We start from the raw sequence: 19054 nt of genomic DNA, 5'->3' as shown, positions 1-19054 counted from the left end.
GAGGTGGGAGAAGAAGAGTAGGATAAGATGCCTTATGAAGTCGAGAGAGTTGAAGAGGAGAATAAGAGGCTTGGGAGCTGCTATGCAATAGGAGACTAAGGGGAAGCCCATGAGGATCGATAAATTTAATTAGACGAAGGTGGTGTATGTTGAGATAGAAAGCGCCTTAATTTATATTTATATATATATATATATATATGCATATGAAGGAGGTGTCGGCTGGGAGAACGTGAGGGAGTCTACTTTCGTTGAGTTTTTCTTTTTCACGCAAATATTGATATCGTTCTTCGTTGTACTTTGACTTAGGAAGTAAGAAATATATACCATAATATAACTAAGTTGCCCTTATCCAGGGTTGGTGGCATAACATTATAATATATATGTAGAAATTACAGTGAAAAATGTTATATAAAATTTGCTTACTTACTTCCTTATAATGTTGAGTTGTTATGTGTCATCATCTTTGTCGGTCTAAAAATTGACTACTTCACCAACTTGTTTCAAGTATTACTTTATACTGGATTGCTTTTATAGCACATCATAACGGTGACCATATTAACTTGAATGGAATGCATTTATCGGTCTTTCTTTAAGCTTTTAAAAGAAATTACCAGTTTCCTCTAAACCCAATTGGAATTTAAATTAATCTCACCTAATAACTTAGCTGTAAACAACTTGGGCCCTCTAATTCACAGTGGAGACTAACTAACCTCTTAAAAAACAAATTAAAGCATCCATTATTCATGCAATTGATGACCACTTTTGTACAATAAACAAAGAGATGGAATTATTAATAATGTAGGGCATGGGCAATAGGAGGATCCTATCACTTGATACTTTGTATCAACTATATATCATTCATTGAGTACTTGACTCTATCATGCAGTTGGGATAACTTTAACACCAACTATCCAATCTAAGCACGGATTAGAGGGGTGGATAACTCTTACCGAATCTTGAATTGTCACAATCAATTAAGCTGGTGGAGAGCAACGTGGAAGGTTCTTCTAGGTGGCTTTCAACGTTACCCCAAATATTATACATAAAATTATATCAATTAGACAACTAATGAAAGACCCTTATTGATGTGTGAAATGGACTGCAACCTAAAATTCTCTTGTCTGGCTTCACCTCTAGCCTTAATTACAACACTAATATTGATAGAGACGCACTTTGTCAGGACCTACCTACCATTTGGGCTAAAAATATAATTACGGAGCACAAATAACTGAATAAGTTTTGGTTTATAAGTTCATGGCTGGTCTTAGGGTAGTCGACTATACTACGAGGGGAAATTTCTATTCTTTATTTATTCTAAACTAAACCTTATGTTATTTTAATTATTATCTAAAACGCCTCTTTCGTTAAGTCTTGAGATTATTTTAAGAGTAAAAATAGGAGTCGATTTGAATAGGGAAAAAAAACTAGGGGATGAAATAGAAATAGCATTAAAAGAAGGGGGTAAGGTATTACATTTATATATATATATATATACAAAAGAAATTTTATAATGTTAGTGAGAAGGGGGGTATAGTTTTGGAGAATGTATGAAGTATTATAGGACTAAACATTAATGAAAAGATTGGATCTTTACCCAAGTGTCACCCTCTAATAATTGGATGGTGATGTATCCACCACCATGTATAAATATGTCTATTAATTTGTTTGGAAGCACTTTAGAAAATATCTTCTTATTCATAATAATATCGTAATAAATTTATAAGTTACATACACCATATAGGTATTTATTATTGGACTATTATAATTTGCTTTTATTACTACAAAATATCCTAAATTTAAGCTTAACGTAGCAACAAAAATGTATAAATTACTATCTGGGTCATAAGGGTCGAATAATAAAATCCATATAATATTAACTATAATATAATAATAAAAGTAAAAGATTGGGCGTAATTTCTTATAAATTTCTCTAATTTCGATTGCCAATGCTAGATCTTTTTATGTACGACTATTTTGAACTCTTAAAAACCCCATTGGAATTCTTTAGGTCAACTAAGAGTAATTGGGCTCATGAGACGTACATATTCACTTAATGGGCCAGGACGTGATTATGCTTTGCGATATTCTATGGATCTTTCGATATGACTATCAAATATCAATCCAATCCTTTCTTATATTACTATATCAAGGCCGAGCTTGGCTTTAATTACACATAACCAATATAATTTTTTAATAAATAGTTTCTTGATAATGATAGTAGCGTAGCACACTTGGCATAGATACCAAAACCTTTGTATATACCTAGAATATATGGTTGTTTGTGTACAACTATATAATAGAAGTTGAAATTATACTTGCCTAATTTAATTTCCAAGAAAGTAAGACATCAAGCTGCATAAATATCGTTTATTTATTTTTTTAAGAGATAATTATATTTAAATCTCTTTAACTATATATTTTTTTTGACACATAGATCTCCGAAATTATTAAAAATGATTAAAAGAAAAACTTAAACGGTATAACTATTATCGTGACAATTTATGAATAAAAAAGATAAATATTTCAAATAGTTTAGAAGATCTGCGCTAGAAATTTTTGTCAGTGACTCAGTAGAGTGGGTTGGGCCTGAGCCTGAGTCGGACGGTTGCCGGCCGAGTCGGTCTCGTTTTGGACGTATAAAAATTATTATTATTTTAGATCGGGTTGGGCTTGGACCTACTAGAATTGATCCGGCTAAGAGTTAGGCCCAATCGGATTCAAAGAAAGATCACGAGCCGAGTCAACTGCGGCCCAATAACATTAGGCCCAGGGTTGTATATTCTTTATGCTACAAATTTTACATTTAACACCCAATATTTTTGGGTAATACATTTGGGGCCTCTGTAAGCTTGAAATTTAATAAACGATGAGTATTAATTGTATTAATGAGGTCATCAGTTAGGCACGTATATGCGTCAGCAATGACATCAAACACAAATGCGCCGTGTCAAAGGGTTTCAAGGAAAACTATATAGAAGTGGTGGCAGATGTCGATGCCATGAACAGGCAATTAATTGCCACCGCGTCTACCACGCTGTTAGCGCGTACAAAGTTGACAAAATGCTAGATCTTGCTGCGATTCGACGCGCCAAATGGTGGCAAGGAGAACAAATCTAAAGGACGATCGATGTTGATTAATTTGACCACGACGAGAAGAAGGAGATTAAAAATAAAAAAATAAAAAATAAAAAATAAAAAATAAAAAATAAAAGAGGTTGGTAATGGCTACAATGCAAGCACGAGGCAGAGAGTTCTATTCGGGCACGGTGGTGATTAGATTGAGATAACTACACACCACGCACTCGTCGTCAGCTCCATGTCGACAGACAGAGATAAGGGCAGGAAAAAAATTGAAGGCAAAATTCGTCAAATGACCAACCAAACCTTATCTAGAAAGGTTCTTTTTTTATTTGTATTATTACCATCCATATAGTTTTTTTCTTAAGAAATGTGTTGGCCCCAAGCAAACCTTTGCCAGTCACTTGTACATTATTAGGTTTTAATATTTAATACTAAGTATAAGAAAGCTTATTCTAGTACAAATTATTCTTGTATTTTATCATTTTAGTGTGAACTGATAGGCATGACATACGATTAAAATAATCGTTTGATAAATAACTAAAATAGTCTTTTAGAATTGATGGATGAGGAGATGAGAGAGAAAAGAATTAGAAAAGAGAAAGCGGTTAAAATGATAGTTTATTAAAGTAATATTTTTGCAAGGATAAAATAGTAATTAGTAAATATAAAAATATTGAATGGAATCGAAGACGAGAGAGAAATAGATATTACCGTATTAGTATAAGGAGGCTAGAGTGAAACGTGAAAAAATTGTCTCCATTTTCTAAATTTGCGAGAAGGTTCTTATTGTAATTGAAAAGTCAATATATATCGTAGTCTCGTGTTGGCCAAAAGAGAAGAATATACATGGATACGTATGTATTCAACAATTCTACAAAATGAAATTGTCAAATTACCAATATTATATAAAATTAAAGAGTTTTTATGCATTAGTCATATATATATTCTTTGTAGTTTGCTCTCTAGGGTTTAAGGATTTTTTTTTTCCCGTTCTAGCTTAGGGTCTTTCCTCTACCATTGATGATTTCTTTCTTTTTCTTTTGGTTTACTTACCTAGTGGTCAGAAAAGATAAGGGCCTTTTATATCATCTTTGAGATCATCTCTTTTTCTCGTCTCATTCTACTATCGCACGTTAATCTCCGACTAGATTCGTTCACTTCAACATTCAACGCCATCTCTTCCCCCAATCACCACCGTCTTAGTCTTCCCCATGTTCCCAACCTCCCTCCTTCTCCCTCTCGGAATAGTTGCTCCAATGTCGTTGGCTCTGTCCCATATGAGCGCTAACTCTAGCAACCTTGGTGATAGGCTCAATCTAATTATTCGCAAAGTTTTCCAACCCATTTAGACCCCAACCTTCTTCTTTTCCTCCTTCCGTCTTTGTCTTCGCCTCTACTAGCTCCATCCCTTCGTTGCCTCGTAACTTTACTGTTTTCGGTGTGGTCTTTCTTAGGTGGGTTTCTCTTGGAACCCCCGGCCCCTACGACTCCCCGATGCCATCGCTACCTTGTAGGTTTGGGTGTATTGTATATTTTGTAGTATTTTTTGGGTTCATCTCAAATACTCTCCCTCCATTTTCTTTATTTTCTTTATTTAATTTTTTATAGTGATTAAAATGTAGCTTCTCTTTTGTGACATTAACAGAGCTACAAGATAATAGCTCTCTATTGTCTGTCTTCTCTTGTAATGCTTTTTTTTGTAATCATTAAGAGTGACACTTGTTTTCATGACTGTTGTCATTTTTCTTCATTTCTATTTGCATAAGTACTTATATTTGATATCATTTACTTAATATTATGCTGCATTGTTGTTCCATCTATTGCTGAGCTTGTATCGAGGATTTGTTGCTCATTCTCTCCTTTTTCTTATAATTAAATTATAATTATTTGCTTAAATCACAATGAATTATCAATCTATAAGCTTTTTTTAACAAAATATAAATTAAAAAAACGTTTCTTTTCTGCGTAAGAGGACTACGACCGTTTCATGTGGGCTGACACGTTTCTTGCGGTGATTCTGGTCGCGTCTTATATGCATCTCAGTATTATTGCGTTTGTAATGTAGCAGAGAGATGAAGTAATAATTATAGTATTGATGAGTGTTTGTCCTGACAATTAATAATTCCAGGACTACTGCAGACCAGAAGAAGACAAGCATCCATTGAAAATTAAACCCCCCCTCCTTTAAAAAAAAATCAACCATGAACTCAATTTTACTTACGACCAATTTATTATGGCAAAATTTGTATGTGTTTTAAATATATGGCAAGCAATACTTTAACTACAAGTGTTTTTGTATGTTTTGTTTCTATTTTATTTATATATTTTAACTTTTGTTAGGGAAAAGTCTATGGGATACCAAATAAGAGAAGTTATTTAGGTAGGTATGAACTTAACAACCTCATAAAAGTACCATTTGAGACAGTCTCATGTGCTGTAGTCTTCCCTAATTACCCCCCTTCAAACGCGTTTTCGAATTATTAAAAGCAATAAAAGAAATTAAAGTAACCTCTTCAGTAGGAACAGGTGGGGGCTTTGCATTACATCGGCTCGTGATGACGTATGAAGCTGACGTAAGCCTCAGGGAAGACTTCAAGTCAACTCATCTCTGCTCATATTTTTTCGTCATCTCGAGCCCTTCTTCTAAGTTGTAATAATCGAGAACTCACTTCCTTTTGCTTCTTCTCTCTCTAATGGCGGACCTCCTCCTCTCCACTTCTTCTCGCCACGAGACTCTCCCAGAGAACTACGTCCGCCCCGAGTCGCAAAGGCCTCGCCTTAACGAAGTGGCCGCGGATGCCAACATCCCCGTCGTTGATATGAGCTCGTCAGATAAGATCCAAATCATCTCCCAAATAGCCCACGCTTGCCAATCCTATGGCTTCTTCCAGGTCTCCTTCTCTTACCTCCTCCAAAATCTCATCTTTTTTTCCCTCCTCTCTCTGTTTTACCAACTTGGCACCACTTCCTATTTCTTCACTCCAGGTCGTGAACCATGGGATACCAGTGGAGTTGCTAACGGAGGTGATGGCAATAGCCTTGCAATTTTTCCGTCTTCCTCCAGAGGAGAAGGCGAAGTATTATTCCGACGACCCATCTAAAAAAATGAGGCTTTCGACGAGTTTTAATGTCAGGAAGGAGACGATACACAACTGGCGAGACTATTTGCGGCTCCATTGCTACCCCCTCGAGGAGTTCGTACCTGATTGGCCTGCCACTCCTCCCTTGTTTAAGTAAGATAATCTTTTACTAAACTATATATCTTCTTCTCGGTTTCCTCTGTTTCTTTACCAGGATTATAAACATAATTACATACATGCACTGTACTTGCTCTATTTTGCATGATTCCTATCTATTGTTCAACTCGGTACACTTCCCTAAGCTGGTATATTAATTTGGCACGGTTCAAGCTTCACAATTATGCGGCAAGTGAATTATCCTCGTACATCGTACTATGAAGCTCATTTCCCGATGTCCGGTGAGGAACACCGGCGTGCCTGTCGGCAGATTAACGTCTGTACCTTGTCTTTGTTCTTAGTACTAGCCTTCTCCTCTAGTTTTGCTCTATGTCATCACCAATAATTTAGATAGTAAGGACTACAAGAGTCATTGACTTCAGATTCTAGAAGAATCATTTGCTTAATCTCCATGAAGAGTACTTGGTCATTCTCAAGATACCTATTCTTAATTATTTTTTCCCCCTTCATCCCAAGTGGGAAGTAAATCATGTTAGATAGATCTAGCCTGCCTGTTAGCCTTTACAACTTCCATTTACTACTGAGATCGATACCATGTAGTGTCTCCATTAGTACTGCTACTATTGATCAAGTGGTCCCTTAACTCACCAGTGGAAGAGTAATGAACCTAGACTAGCTACAAGACATGAAAAAGGTCCACCACACTTGCCATTGCAGTTTCCAGGATTCAGAAGTCCAGAAATCTTAAATAGCAATATGTGAAATCACATGCTAAGAATCTAAATATTGATCATGAGCAACTTGGTCATCCCCAAATGCCATCATAAATCATGTACTAGGAGATATCTAAGTTACTGTTTTTTTTTCCCCTTCTTTTTAACTAGTTCTAGCCTGATTGGCCTTTTTCGTCGATCGTAACAGGGATATTATGAGCACATACTGTAAGGAGGTTCGACAATTAGGATTCCAATTGCTTGGCCTAATATCTTTGAGCCTAGGATTGGAAGAAGACTACATTGAGAGGGTTCTTGGTGAGCAAGAGCAGCACATGGCTGTGAACTACTACCCGCAATGCCCTGCACCGGACCTCACATATGGTCTTCCAGCCCACACAGATCCAAATGCCCTCACTATTCTTCTCCAGGACCAACATGTAGCTGGTTTGCAGGTTCTCAAGGAAGGGAAATGGATTGCAGTCGATCCACAACCCAATGCACTAGTCATCAACATAGGTGACCAGCTACAGGTGATATGTCCTAGATAATTAAACCATATATTTTCTTTTATAAGAGAGTTTGATACAGTTGCAATGCATATATCTAATGTTGGTGGAGTATACCAACACATTTTTTTACTCAAAGCAAGATGCATCACCTAATCTTTTATATTTTATGAGTAGGTTGCTTAGGTAGCAGGAGTTGCATCTCAGAAGATGTAAAGTAAAACCTGTGTTACACATGTATAAAAATTCAAATAGAAGCAAAGCATGTGCTTCTTTCAGGTCAGGTGCATTGGATGCTTTTCCTCATCTTTCCTTCAGTTGCAGGAAATTATAATTTGATGTTCTTCTGACCAGTAATCTTATGCTCCGCAAAATTAAGATGCGGAAAATTCTATCAAAGCTGAGAAGATAATTTCATATTACTCATAAATTTAGGACTAAATATGTCAGAACCTGGTTGCCGAATATAATTTTCTGTACAACTTGAGAAAAGAACAAAGGATTTGCAGTTCTAGATTCAGTTACTGTAAAAATTTATAAAAAAATAAATTAGATGCAACCTTCATTAGCTAAACTTGTTAATGCAGGCACTAAGTAATGGTAGATACAAGAGTGTTTGGCATCGGGCGGTCGTCAATGCCAACAGCGAAAGGATGTCAGTTGCATCCTTTCTTTGTCCGTGCAACAGCGCATTAATTAGCCCTCCGAAAAAGCTCACTGGCGAGGGATCCCCAGCCATATATAGGAGCTACACATACGCAGAATATTACAGCAAATTTTGGAGCAGAAACTTGGATCAGGAGCACTGCTTGGAGCTTTTCAGGAGCTAGTTGCACCCTCCATGTAGTCCACACAAGTGTATGGGTAGCGATCTTTTGTCGGCGCACTATATTACAAGGAATCTGTTCATTGAGATCCATGTTTATTTTTTTATGTCCATCACTGTTGCTTTCCATTCTCAGACCACTCAATGTGCTAGATTCCCTACTTGTTGCCCAGTGGATCGGCGCTTGTTTGGCAGCATATTACCTCTACTGCAACTAGCAAATTGTATCCTTAGTACTTATACCGCACTATCTTTTGAGTATATCTTGTACTGCATTATGTCCCACATAGTTAGTTTTCATTACGACATCATGAGTTCTGAAAGAATGTGGTATATTAAGCCCACACCAGTGGCTGCAACTCATTATCTATCATATATTAATCTCTTCCTTATTCTAATGCCCATGATGTTGGACCGCATTGCTATGTTGAACACTACTGCTATCTACTCTGTAAGGCACTTCATAATTATTGCATAATCCTTGTGTACATTACTAAAGCATAGCTTTGAAGCTCGTCAAGATTCCACCTTCATATAGTTCAGTACTTGTAATTAATTCTTGGCTAGCTTGATGAGTTGCACAAAATAGTCTAACCATCTCTCTCCGACCCCCTAAAGGTCGGTTGCCTTCGAGCCACTAATTTTAGTGTCACTTCTTCCCGAACTGACTTGATTCCAAAAGTGCAAAAAGCTTCTGCTAAAAATCTACAGATTGGACCCTTGCATAAGTCCACTCCATGGGCTCCAGATCCACTAGTAAAGTGGTTGTACCACTCAAAAGATATAGAGCTTTCTTGCCACAGATTCCACTTAAATGAGCTCGAAATAAGATTACTACAGGCAGAGATTATTTAATTTTTTTTATAATTATTTAAGAGTCTGAAAGCTAGATATAAAATTTTTAGATACGGAGATAACTTAGACCTCTATTAAACTTTAGCTAATATAGTAAGCTACTTAATTTAGATTTCAAACTATGTGTATTAAGTTGTTGCACTATTGAGACCTGTCTCAAAGTATCGCGCTGCTGGTTGCTCCTTCAAATCATCAATCGAGTCCAACTGTTGAGCCAAACTATCAAATTATCGAATAATTTTTTCTATAATAATTATTTAAGGTTATTTTTATAATTCATGAGTTCTATGGCTAAATATGAGCTAGGCAAAGGATCAGTTCTCCTTAAATACAGATGCACTTAGGTTCCACTGAACTTTTAGCTGCCTAGTATAGGCTTCAAACTATATGCGTCGTTGAATAATTGCTTCGAACCAAACGCCATCAAGACCTGTTCCAAGCCATTGTATTGCTGAGCTATTCTTTTAAGTTAATCATACTGTCAAACCATCAACCGAATCAAATTAAACTATAAAATAACTAAATAATTTTTATATAATATTACGTAGAGTTAGAGTTTAACTCAGGACGCACATTAATGATAGGGAAGGTACCCTGCCAACAACTCGCATAGTTGATACGTAATTATTTGAGGTAGAGGCAGGAGTTATTAGCCCAAAATATTGCGGCATTGTTGATCATCTACGAACAGTGATGTACGACAAAGTCCCAACTGCAGAGCTCTAGTGTTTGTGTACATGTATTGACGTAAAAGTTTCAATCATTGGGCTCCACCATCTTGACCCAACTCTGTTCTCAGGTGCCTCAGTCATCGGCCACCAAATGCTACTGCCATGAAGTGACAGATGATATTAAGATGATTCTTGTCAGGAAAAATATCTAACCGAGCTTGAAGATATTTTACATTCTTTTTTCAAAAAAAGTCCGTATTCAAATCATAAAACGCGTGTTACGATTTCAGCCGGCTCTTTGTTCGCCGACAGCCCTTTTCAGATTTACTGCATTTCCCTACCGCGTTATCATCCGATTAATATTTAATATTTCTTAAAAAATATTGATATGTATTTTTTTTACGTAAATAAATAATTATTATAAAAAAAAATTACTTACTAACTTCATAATTTAAAGAAATAGTTTGAAAGTATAATAAATAATTTAGAGCGATGACTTAGTAGGATTTAATTTAACTTAAAGCAATAGCTTGATGGTGCAATAGCTCGAAGCCTAAGAATAGACAAACAATGGGCCGGTTTACTGATAAGGGCTGGCAGGAAGCGTGGAGCCCATATTGCGTTAGGGCAATATGGGCTCCGAATGGGATTAGCCCAGACCAAATCTGACGGTTTTGGACCACACTTGATCGAATGGGTCGTGTGTGAAGTAACAACAATTAGTATGAACGCCTGATGTGATTAAAAGTGGGGGTCGGATTCGAACAAAATCCAATACCTGGCTCGAACCTAATCTCACATTCTCTCACCCTCTCATATACCAAAGCTATCCATTCTTTGAGGCTTTATCCGCTCACTCTTCTATCTTTCTCCGCCTTCCTCCTCCCTCCTCCCTCATGGCCGCATCCATGTCGACCTCCCTTTCACTACCTCCTCTCTCCTCTCCATCCCACAGCAAAACCAAGCTCTCCTCCTCTTTCCTCCCTTCCTTCTCCTCCTCCTCTTTGCGCTCATTCATCCGCAAAGCACATTCACCGCTTGTCACTTCGAGGCCTCTCACCATCAAATCTATGGCACCTCCGAAGCCCGGAGGAAAAGCCAAGAAGGGTATCCCATTTCCTATCGGTTCCGTTTCGGTTTAGTGCTTCAAAATTGGCTTCTTGGTTTTGGGTCTCATCTGGGTCTTTCTTGTTGGTTCCTGTTCTTGTTCTTGTATGCAGTGGTGGGAATTATAAAGCTTGCTCTGGAGGCGGGTAAGGCGACTCCGGCGCCGCCGGTGGGGCCGGCGCTGGGTTCCAAGGGTGTCAATATCATGGCTTTCTGCAAGGAGTACAATGCCAAGACGGCAGAGAAGGCTGGATATGTGATTCCGGTGGAAATCACAGTCTATGATGTGAGATGTTTTCTTTTACATTTGTCGGGAACTTAATTTTGCATCGAATTTCTATGACTAAATTAATTGCGTGCCTGCTTATACTACTATACTGTGCACCACTCCTTTTGATTTAATTATACGATTCTGGGAATTGGTTAACTGAGCTAAGTGGGAAATTAATAATTTTTATGGGCAGGATAAGAGCTTTACGTTCATTTTGAAGACTCCTCCTGCCTCAGTTTTGCTACTCAAAGCTGCAGGTATGCTCCTTTCTCGAATACTTGAGAATAATTTTGGTTCCTTATTTCATTCATTAAAATGCTATGCAGTTCTCAGTGTACCAACGATAAATTACATATCTTGTTTAGTAGGTTTTGTGATAAATGTACCTTTTGGTCTGTCTTATATTATAGCTGTTATTTTCCACAGGAAATCTATTGCTGGCTTATATTAGTTTTTCTCTTATGTTGTGCTTGAAAACTCTGCTGGGGCGGGTCATTAGAAGTTGCACTTGTCGTTGTAGTTGAAGAACATTACTGCCATCAAAATGCTATCATAAGGATGAACTACTGAGATCCTACTTCGTTTGCATTTTACTCTTCATATTCTAAAAGTGAATTATTGTTTCCACCAAGCTTTAACATCTCTGTCACTTTAAATTTCACATAATATGGTGTATAACGGACATGTAAATGTGAGGGGACATAAAAAGTGCCCGCTTACTTTGTTGGTGGATTATGTAGTAGACCAAAGGGAGATGCTCTTTGGTGTTAGTTGAAAGAATTCGTCAGATGTGTCAAATTCCTTTCAAATTTTTTTTCTAGCTAGCAAAGCTAAAACATCCGATGGTTGGCTTCTATAAAGTACCTTATTTAAGGATGTTAATGCTAAAATAATATTAACTGTGTATGGAGTGTGGAAATTTTGTCAATAATATATATTTCTCCCTTGTACTCATTTTATTTTCTATGTCTGAAATAATATGCAGAGAGTAAAAGGGCTTATCAAGTGGCATTTAGTGACATTATTATAGTTCAGTATCACTTACAATCTATTGATAAACTACTTACATAGGCTACACTTGCTATTTTTCTGAGGAAAATTAGTCAAGTTATTTGAACTCACTGTATGTCTTCTTTTTTCCTTGGCTTTTCCTGCAAGAAGAAATTCGTAATGATAGAAAAAACCAACATGTACAAATTTGTGGATGTGGACTGAGCATTTTGAGTTCTAATGGGTCTGATCAGCGCTGTGTAACTTTATATTAATTTTCTGCATTTCTGTATTTCCTGTATGCTATTATGGTGGTCTTTTCAAACATATAAATCCCTAATGTCATGTATTCTGGTCTTTTATATTCGTGGGTTGTCCTCTATCTTCTCCAAGTAGGATAAGTCCACTAAAATACAACATGATGTATAGTTCAGCTTTTCTTTGGAAAGTGTGATAGATATTTGATAGAGATGCAGTCTTGAATATGGAACATTATAAGAAACTTATGCATGCCATCAAAAGAGGAACAAACTAAGGTTGTACCATTCATTTTGTCAATTAGAGGATCATCTTTCTCAGAGTTGTTAATTTATTATTACTTGCCTCCTCTGTTTGTGATGCTCAGGTGCTGAAAAAGGTTCAAAAGAGCCAAATCGAGAGAAGGTCGGGAAGATAACAATTGAGCAGCTTCGTGCAATAGCAGCAGAAAAGTTGCCAGATTTAAACTGTACCACTATCGAGTCAGCCATGAGGATCATAGCAGGTACTGCAGCTAATATGGGCATCGACATTGACCCTCCAGTTCTTGAGCCGAAGAAGAAAGTACTTGTATAGCCTACAGTTGCTCATCATTCCCTTGATATCCCTCTGTAGATTAGGATTTGTTGTTGTTCATGAAGACACCATGTTGATCTTCAAAATTTTCTTGCTCTGCTCGCGAGTTTGAGTAGAGCCCGCTATCTGAATGGTGCAAACCACTGAGTCTTTATTCTTTTCGTCAGTCAACAAGCCACAGCAGGTCAGGCTGAGGATGTACATGATACATGAATTATCACTTTCAAATCCTCAAAAATATGCTATTTGACCTGCTTTTATTTTGAATGAGATTGTCTCAAATCTACTACTGATAAGGAGCAAATATGCTCATTACAATATTGCAGGTGACATTCAAATAGTTGAGCAATTTGCGTGTCCACTTGTTTTAACAACTTACACTAGAAATCCTTTTCGTACTCTCCCCTCCCAACCCCAAGCCTTATAGGGTTTTCATCCCTACTTAGCACCTCTTAGTGCACGAGAAGGTGAGAAGGTGCTAAAGGGAGAGTTGGATTTTGCCCTCCACTTAGGGTCGGTGTTTGCCTGCCATTTTACTCGGCCTATTATTCATATGTTCTCTTCATGTCCTTTAATCTTATACTTTTTTTTTTCCTTGTTATTTGTTCGGCTTCTCTCTTTGCTAAGAGGAATATTCTCTTAAGCCGACAAAGTTGGATGATTGAACTTGGGCAGTGGACGTGTTTTTATCATAATTATTTTTGCTGGATTTACATTGTAGTTTTTTTTTTAATATTTATTTCGTTGCTCTGTTGGGTTTATTAATTATTAGGCTAATTATTGGGAGTTATCATAATTATACTTTTGCTGGATTTACATTGAAGTACAGGCAAGCATCTTTTGTTAAGTTGAATATGTACATTAAATACTCCAAGGCCTTAACACTTGATACGATCGCCCACCGTCCATCCACTCGATGCTATTTGCACGAATCAAGAGGTCAGTCTAGGATCGACCAACATAGGAAACGTGGAACATAGCATAAAAGAGCAAAAGAAAATGGACAAAGTTAGTTTGCATCATTCTATAATAAAATTAATATTCATGAGCATCGAAGGTGCTCGATCGCGTTGCGATTCCCAAAACAAAAGGATCTCCATCTCCCCGAGAGAAAGAAGAGAGAAAGGTAGCGGAATGCATGAAGTGGAGTACCCAAAAATAAAAAGAAAAAAGAAGAAGAAGAAAAAGAAAAAGAAACCATCACTGCTCTAGAAGAAGGGAAAGCTGGCGCTCTCTGCCGCCGCTGCTGCTGTTACTGTGTCCTTTCGTCACAGTCCTGCAACAGTACCCATGGACCACAGCGACATCTCTTGATAAAAATTATACGTGTTAATAGAGGGCGTCAGTTTCCCATCTCCTTTGACCTCCACCTCAACTTCCATGTCAAAAGGGGCCATGATTCCACTATTTTTCTTTCTTTCTTTCTTTCTTATTTTTTTTGTGCAGCGATGCATCGTCATCAATATCAGCAGCAAGCGCTGCTGTACGTGAAGATTTGGTGCACTGCCGTTGCAATCTCGTCCGCTGACCCGAGCTTGCAATCCTCCTCCATCTTTATGTAAGACAAAAAAATATGAGAAATTTTCATATGACACCTTACAGTGAGCAAATTTGTGGTTAAAGCTTTTTAATTAAAAGAAAACTAATAGAAAATAGAGCTCTGGAAAATGATTAAACCGAGGGGTAAATTTACACTCTGTGAGAGGTGAGAAGAACTGGGATGTTAAAAGCGAGTTTCTGACCTGATCTGTTACTCTCCTCCCATATATATTTATATATTACCATTCTACGGTAGTCTATAAATAATTTACAGAAGGCGTAAATTATTTTCTTAAAAGCACGCTGACGTAGTTACATAATAAATAATTAAAAAAACCATAGCAGAATAATACTATTTTTTTTTTATCAGAAATAATAGATTGCTTAAAAAACTAGATATAAAGCGTTTCCCAAGAACTTAATCGCGGTCTGGATAGAAGGACATAAGGGCTTCTTTTCCATGCCGTCCACTCCAGTAAGGTCGAAATCAATCTAATAGAATGTATAATATGACACATCTACGAAACTGAAGATTTAGTGTAAAATAAGCATATTAAGAGAGAGAGAGAGAGAGAGAGAGAGAGAGAGAGAGAGACCTTGAGGTTGAGGGAGTAGAAAATTGCACTTTGGTCCAAAGAGGTGATGCTGAGATGGAGAACGGAGAGGCCAAGCCCCTCCATTGCTGCAATGGCTCTCACCAACTGCCCTGGCCGCCGCCTTCCGGCGACCTTCAGATTCACGTGGCCTTGCACCATCGAAGCCTCCACGTCCACCTCCTCCACCACTACCTCCACCTCTCTTTTGATGCCAGCTCTACATTTCCTCTGCGAGTAACTCGTGTACTGCGGCGACACGAAGAAACCATCGACTACTCCGGAGGCAGTCGCACCTCTCACCTGCTTCTCGGCTTGGAGCGAAACGAGGAGCTGCTCCATCTCCTTAACAAAGTCGATGGCCCCACCTATGATAGAGGCCTGGTCCCCCTGCACATACCCAAATCGGGAAAGAAATCGTCAAATAACAGCCGTTAGATGAGCGATGAGGATAGCGTTGGGACGTACGCGTAGCACGAAGGAAGGAGGCACGAGGGAGCGGAGAGTGGAGAGGTGGTCGTTCATAAGCCGGCGGCGGTTTCGCTCCACGGCGATGTGGGTCATGCGCTGGGTCTCGGTCTCCGTGGACTTCTTCGTCGCCAACGAGCGAGAGCGCTTCCTTTTCTTCGCCTCTCTCGACGTGGTTGGTTTCGCCGTGAGCAGCCCTTCTTGGGTGATGCAGCTCTCCGCCGTCGGATCTCGGCTCTGGTGGTTGTTTTGGAGGCGGAGGAGGAGCTGAAAGTGGGATTCCTCCTGCTCTGCCACCTCCCCTGCTTCAAAGATTGCTCCTTGGAGAAGTTGGAGGAACGGCATTTGCTGGTGGTGGCCCGTGATTAGGCTCCCAGAGCTTATCATCTCCTCACCAACCAACTGTTTTATTTCAACGATAAATTAAGATGGAAGTAGCAACTGGGTTCACTTAAAAATCGAAACTTTGCAACACGGATGGCTTTAAAATAGTCAAAGCTTACACTCCCAGAAAGGAACTTGTTTTACTTCAACTATGAAATGGCATTAGCAACGTCGGAACAGGAATGGTTATAAAATAGGCAAAACTTACAAACCCAGAAAGGAAACCGCCTTTAGAAGGTCGAAAGGAACTTTTCAACACTTGCATTGCATTGAATGAAATGCCCATATGGAGGAATTCGTGCCCACCTCTCTTCCACCTAGAAATGGGTCTTCGCAAGAGAGAGAGAGAGAGAGAGAGAGAGAGAGAGGGTAGAATGTGGAGGAATTTAAGGACTTACAAAAGGGTTAATGGGGCCTTGCAGCCTCTCCATTAGAGCAGCAGCAGAAGCAGCACCACTAGTAGTAGTAGTAACAGCAGCAAGAGCAGAGGAGCACTAGTGATGGGAATTGACCACTCCCACTGCTGCACGCTCTACATGCAGTGGAAGGAAAGTACCTCTGACTCCGCTCCTAATTCCTTAAAACGATCCCCCAACCACCTCTTTCTCTTGGCAATCTGATCGAAAAGGGGGCTTCTTTAATTCTCTCTTCAACACTCCACCTAGAGTAATAAATGTAAGCCACAATAACAAGCCCACCAAAGGAGCAAGGCCTATAATCCTTGTTTTGGTACTCAGAGGAAGGAAGGGGGGGAGGAAAGATGATGAAAGGACGACTAAGTCACGGAAGGGAGCAAGGAACGAAATGTGAGAGATGCTAGGAAAAAGTGGGCACACAGTAATGCTTTATATAAGGTACCTAATGAGACAATATTAAATTTGGGTTAAATACAATTTCACCCTCTTTTACTCTGGTATAGAATCACTTTACCATTTAATTACTTTTTTTGCTTATGACTGGTATCAGGTTAATGATGCCTTTAAATGAGTATTTAGAAATACCTCAGTGCTCCTATTATTTTCTGTTAGATAATAATTTAATTAGGATAGAAAGTTTTTATTTAAACAATAACAGCAATCTTTTCTTCCTCTAAGCTGTAATATTTGAGGCGATGTTTAACTCAATTTAAGTTTACATATGATAAGATAATAGAAGGATATTAATTTTAGTCCGACGAAAGTTAATAAATGGTGGGAATCCAATAAGTAGAATGTGATAACATGATACAAAACTAAATTAGAAAGGAGTAAATTAATTTTATGACAAAAGTACACCAGGTCAGACACATACAACCCTACTAATTTGAATGATGACAATATTATAGTTCATATCTCTGTTCCGTATTTTAATTATTTATTCATGTAGTAAGTATGCTAAAAAATTTATGCAGAAATTATAGTACTTCATAGAATGCATAAAGTTGAGATTGTGACAAGGCCTTAGATCCTCTTTATACTGAACCCTTGGTTTTCAAATGGATGCTTCAAAAGGCTGAGTTCATTGGCATCGAAAACAGATATCATATAAGGAACTGTCATGCCATCTTCTATGTTTTCTGTGATCTGTTTCATTCTATTGACACTATTTCTAATACTTTCTCAGTCACTGTGTTAGAAAGACTAACCTTTAGCTCCTCTTAATATATATATATATATATATATATATATTTTAATTGGGTTAGAGAGGATTTTTATACTCTCTGTTAAGGTAACATAAATTAGGGTTAAAAGTGGAGGTTAGTAACATTTGGGGTTTGTCTTTCTTGCATGTGCCCATGCATTATTGCAGATTTGTCGGGCGACAGACATAAAGACAAACCGTGCTGGGGTCTCTCTTTCTCTGGCTCTCATCTCATTAATGTTGGAAAGTCCTTTGTCCACCGCTTCATTTACCGCACAAGCGAGCGAGAACCAACCGAGTGCATAATTGTTTGGAGAGATTTTAAAAACGGAAAGCGATGCAGGAGTTCATGCAGAGGACCCTCCGCTCCTCCTCTCTTGTCCCTTCTAACTATAAACCAATCAAACTGTAACCCTCCATCTCTCTCTCTCTCTCTCTCACACACACACACCTTTTCTTTTCTTTTTCTTTTAAAAAAAAAAGCTCAAATATTTTGACTGTTTGATGATTTCTTTTGTACGGTTTGCTTCGTCGTCACTCGTCATAGAAATAATCTGCAGGCCATGTCCATCTGTCTACTATAGGGGGTAAAGTCTGTGAACGGGACCTCGGAATAATTGGCTTTAGGCTTTCGATCGCCATTATATATGTTTTTTGGCATGTGATTGTGCCATTCCTAGCTATTTTTCCTAGAATTGGAACTGGATAGTATTAAAGCGACCAATTATTTACTAGATTACTGTACCTGTTGGTACGTTAAGTAGGTAAATGATTGGCTAGTGCCATTATCTACTGAGCTATTCTTTTAGAGTTAATTATTTATTAATTAGTTTGAAAAAAATTTAACGATTAAAATTCTTAAAGATATAATCAGAATGCTAAAAATTTTAAAAATATTACCAGTTCAATAAGATAATTTTTTTTTGAATATATTATCTTGCATTTTATTATTATAATAATTATATTATTTTAATAATTTATCAAGTAAAATATATATATTTCATTAAGTGAGAGTATTGTATATACATATATATAGTATTAATATCTTTTTATAATTTAATGTTAGTTTAACTTAAATTTAACGACAGATAGAGATAAAGAATTATATTTAAATTAAAATTTATTTTTAAATAACTAAATTTAAATTATTTAGTATTAAATGATATCTTCTATAATTAAGGCATAATTATATCTATCACAATCATGAATTATATCTAAGAGAGAGAAATCTTATGTATAATCAAGAAGTTAGGCACACATAATTAAATCTTCTTAACTAATATATCCCTTTTTTTTACATAATATAGTTTTGGATTCGGTACCGAGCATAAAAATTAGCTATTGTAGTTGTTAGATTAGGATTATAAATTTTAGAGGGATATTAAAATATTTGCCT

General features: G+C 37.4%; 3 protein-coding genes across 3 annotated transcripts; 2 read left to right on the top strand and 1 right to left on the bottom strand.

The window, feature by feature from the left end:
* Window positions 1–5538: 5538 nt before the first annotated feature.
* LOC140767292 (flavanone 3-dioxygenase 2-like) lies at window positions 5539–8587 on the top strand. The gene is made up of 4 exons (XM_073107143.1): window positions 5539–5972; window positions 6067–6314; window positions 7200–7524; window positions 8088–8587. The coding sequence occupies exons 1-4, from the start codon at window positions 5775–5777 to the stop codon at window positions 8328–8330; spliced, it is 1014 nt and encodes a 337-aa protein (XP_072963244.1). The 5' UTR covers window positions 5539–5774; the 3' UTR covers window positions 8331–8587.
* Window positions 8588–10683: 2096 nt separating this feature from the next.
* Window positions 10684–13314, top strand: LOC140767881 (large ribosomal subunit protein uL11c). Its single transcript, XM_073107958.1, has 4 exons — window positions 10684–10959; window positions 11073–11245; window positions 11424–11487; window positions 12846–13314. Exons 1-4 carry the CDS (start codon window positions 10749–10751, stop codon window positions 13052–13054), a joined length of 657 nt encoding a protein of 218 aa, XP_072964059.1. The 5' UTR covers window positions 10684–10748; the 3' UTR covers window positions 13055–13314.
* Window positions 13315–14064: 750 nt separating this feature from the next.
* LOC140767426 (transcription factor bHLH57-like) lies at window positions 14065–16839 on the bottom strand. Its single transcript, XM_073107328.1, has 4 exons — window positions 16437–16839; window positions 15655–16056; window positions 15190–15576; window positions 14065–14606 (listed from the first exon to the last, which is right to left on the bottom strand). The coding sequence occupies exons 1-4, from the start codon at window positions 16467–16469 to the stop codon at window positions 14520–14522; spliced, it is 909 nt and encodes a 302-aa protein (XP_072963429.1). The 5' UTR covers window positions 16470–16839; the 3' UTR covers window positions 14065–14519.
* Window positions 16840–19054: the final 2215 nt, after the last annotated feature.

Source organism: Typha angustifolia, chromosome 9 (genome assembly GCF_048772165.1).
Source record: "Typha angustifolia cultivar Huaian chromosome 9, ASM4877216v1, whole genome shotgun sequence".
NCBI lineage: Eukaryota > Viridiplantae > Streptophyta > Magnoliopsida > Poales > Typhaceae > Typha > Typha angustifolia.
The sequence above is the reverse complement of the archived record's forward strand: the minus strand, read 5'-3'. Positions and strand labels throughout refer to the sequence as shown.

Excerpts from the sequence above, each read along its gene's own strand:
- LOC140767292 (XM_073107143.1), top strand. The coding sequence starts at position 5,775 with ATGGCGGACCTCCTCCTCTCCACTTCTTCTCGCCACGAGACTCTCCCA. Across the intron at positions 5,973-6,066 it reads AATCCTATGGCTTCTTCCAG|GTCGTGAACCATGGGATACC; the intron begins GTCTCCTTCTCT and ends TCTTCACTCCAG. Across the intron at positions 7,525-8,087 it reads ACATAGGTGACCAGCTACAG|GCACTAAGTAATGGTAGATA; the intron begins GTGATATGTCCT and ends TTGTTAATGCAG.
- LOC140767881 (XM_073107958.1), top strand. The coding sequence starts at position 10,749 with ATGGCCGCATCCATGTCGACCTCCCTTTCACTACCTCCTCTCTCCTCT. Across the intron at positions 11,246-11,423 it reads TGGAAATCACAGTCTATGAT|GATAAGAGCTTTACGTTCAT; the intron begins GTGAGATGTTTT and ends TTTTATGGGCAG. Across the intron at positions 11,488-12,845 it reads TTTGCTACTCAAAGCTGCAG|GTGCTGAAAAAGGTTCAAAA; the intron begins GTATGCTCCTTT and ends TGTGATGCTCAG.
- LOC140767426 (XM_073107328.1), bottom strand. The coding sequence starts at position 16,469 with ATGGAGAGGCTGCAAGGCCCCATTAACCCTTTT. Across the intron at positions 15,577-15,654 it reads CTCCTTCCTTCGTGCTACGC|GGGGACCAGGCCTCTATCAT; the intron begins GTACGTCCCAAC and ends GGGTATGTGCAG. Across the intron at positions 14,607-15,189 it reads TCTACTCCCTCAACCTCAAG|ATGGAGGAGGATTGCAAGCT; the intron begins GTCTCTCTCTCT and ends TCTTACATAAAG.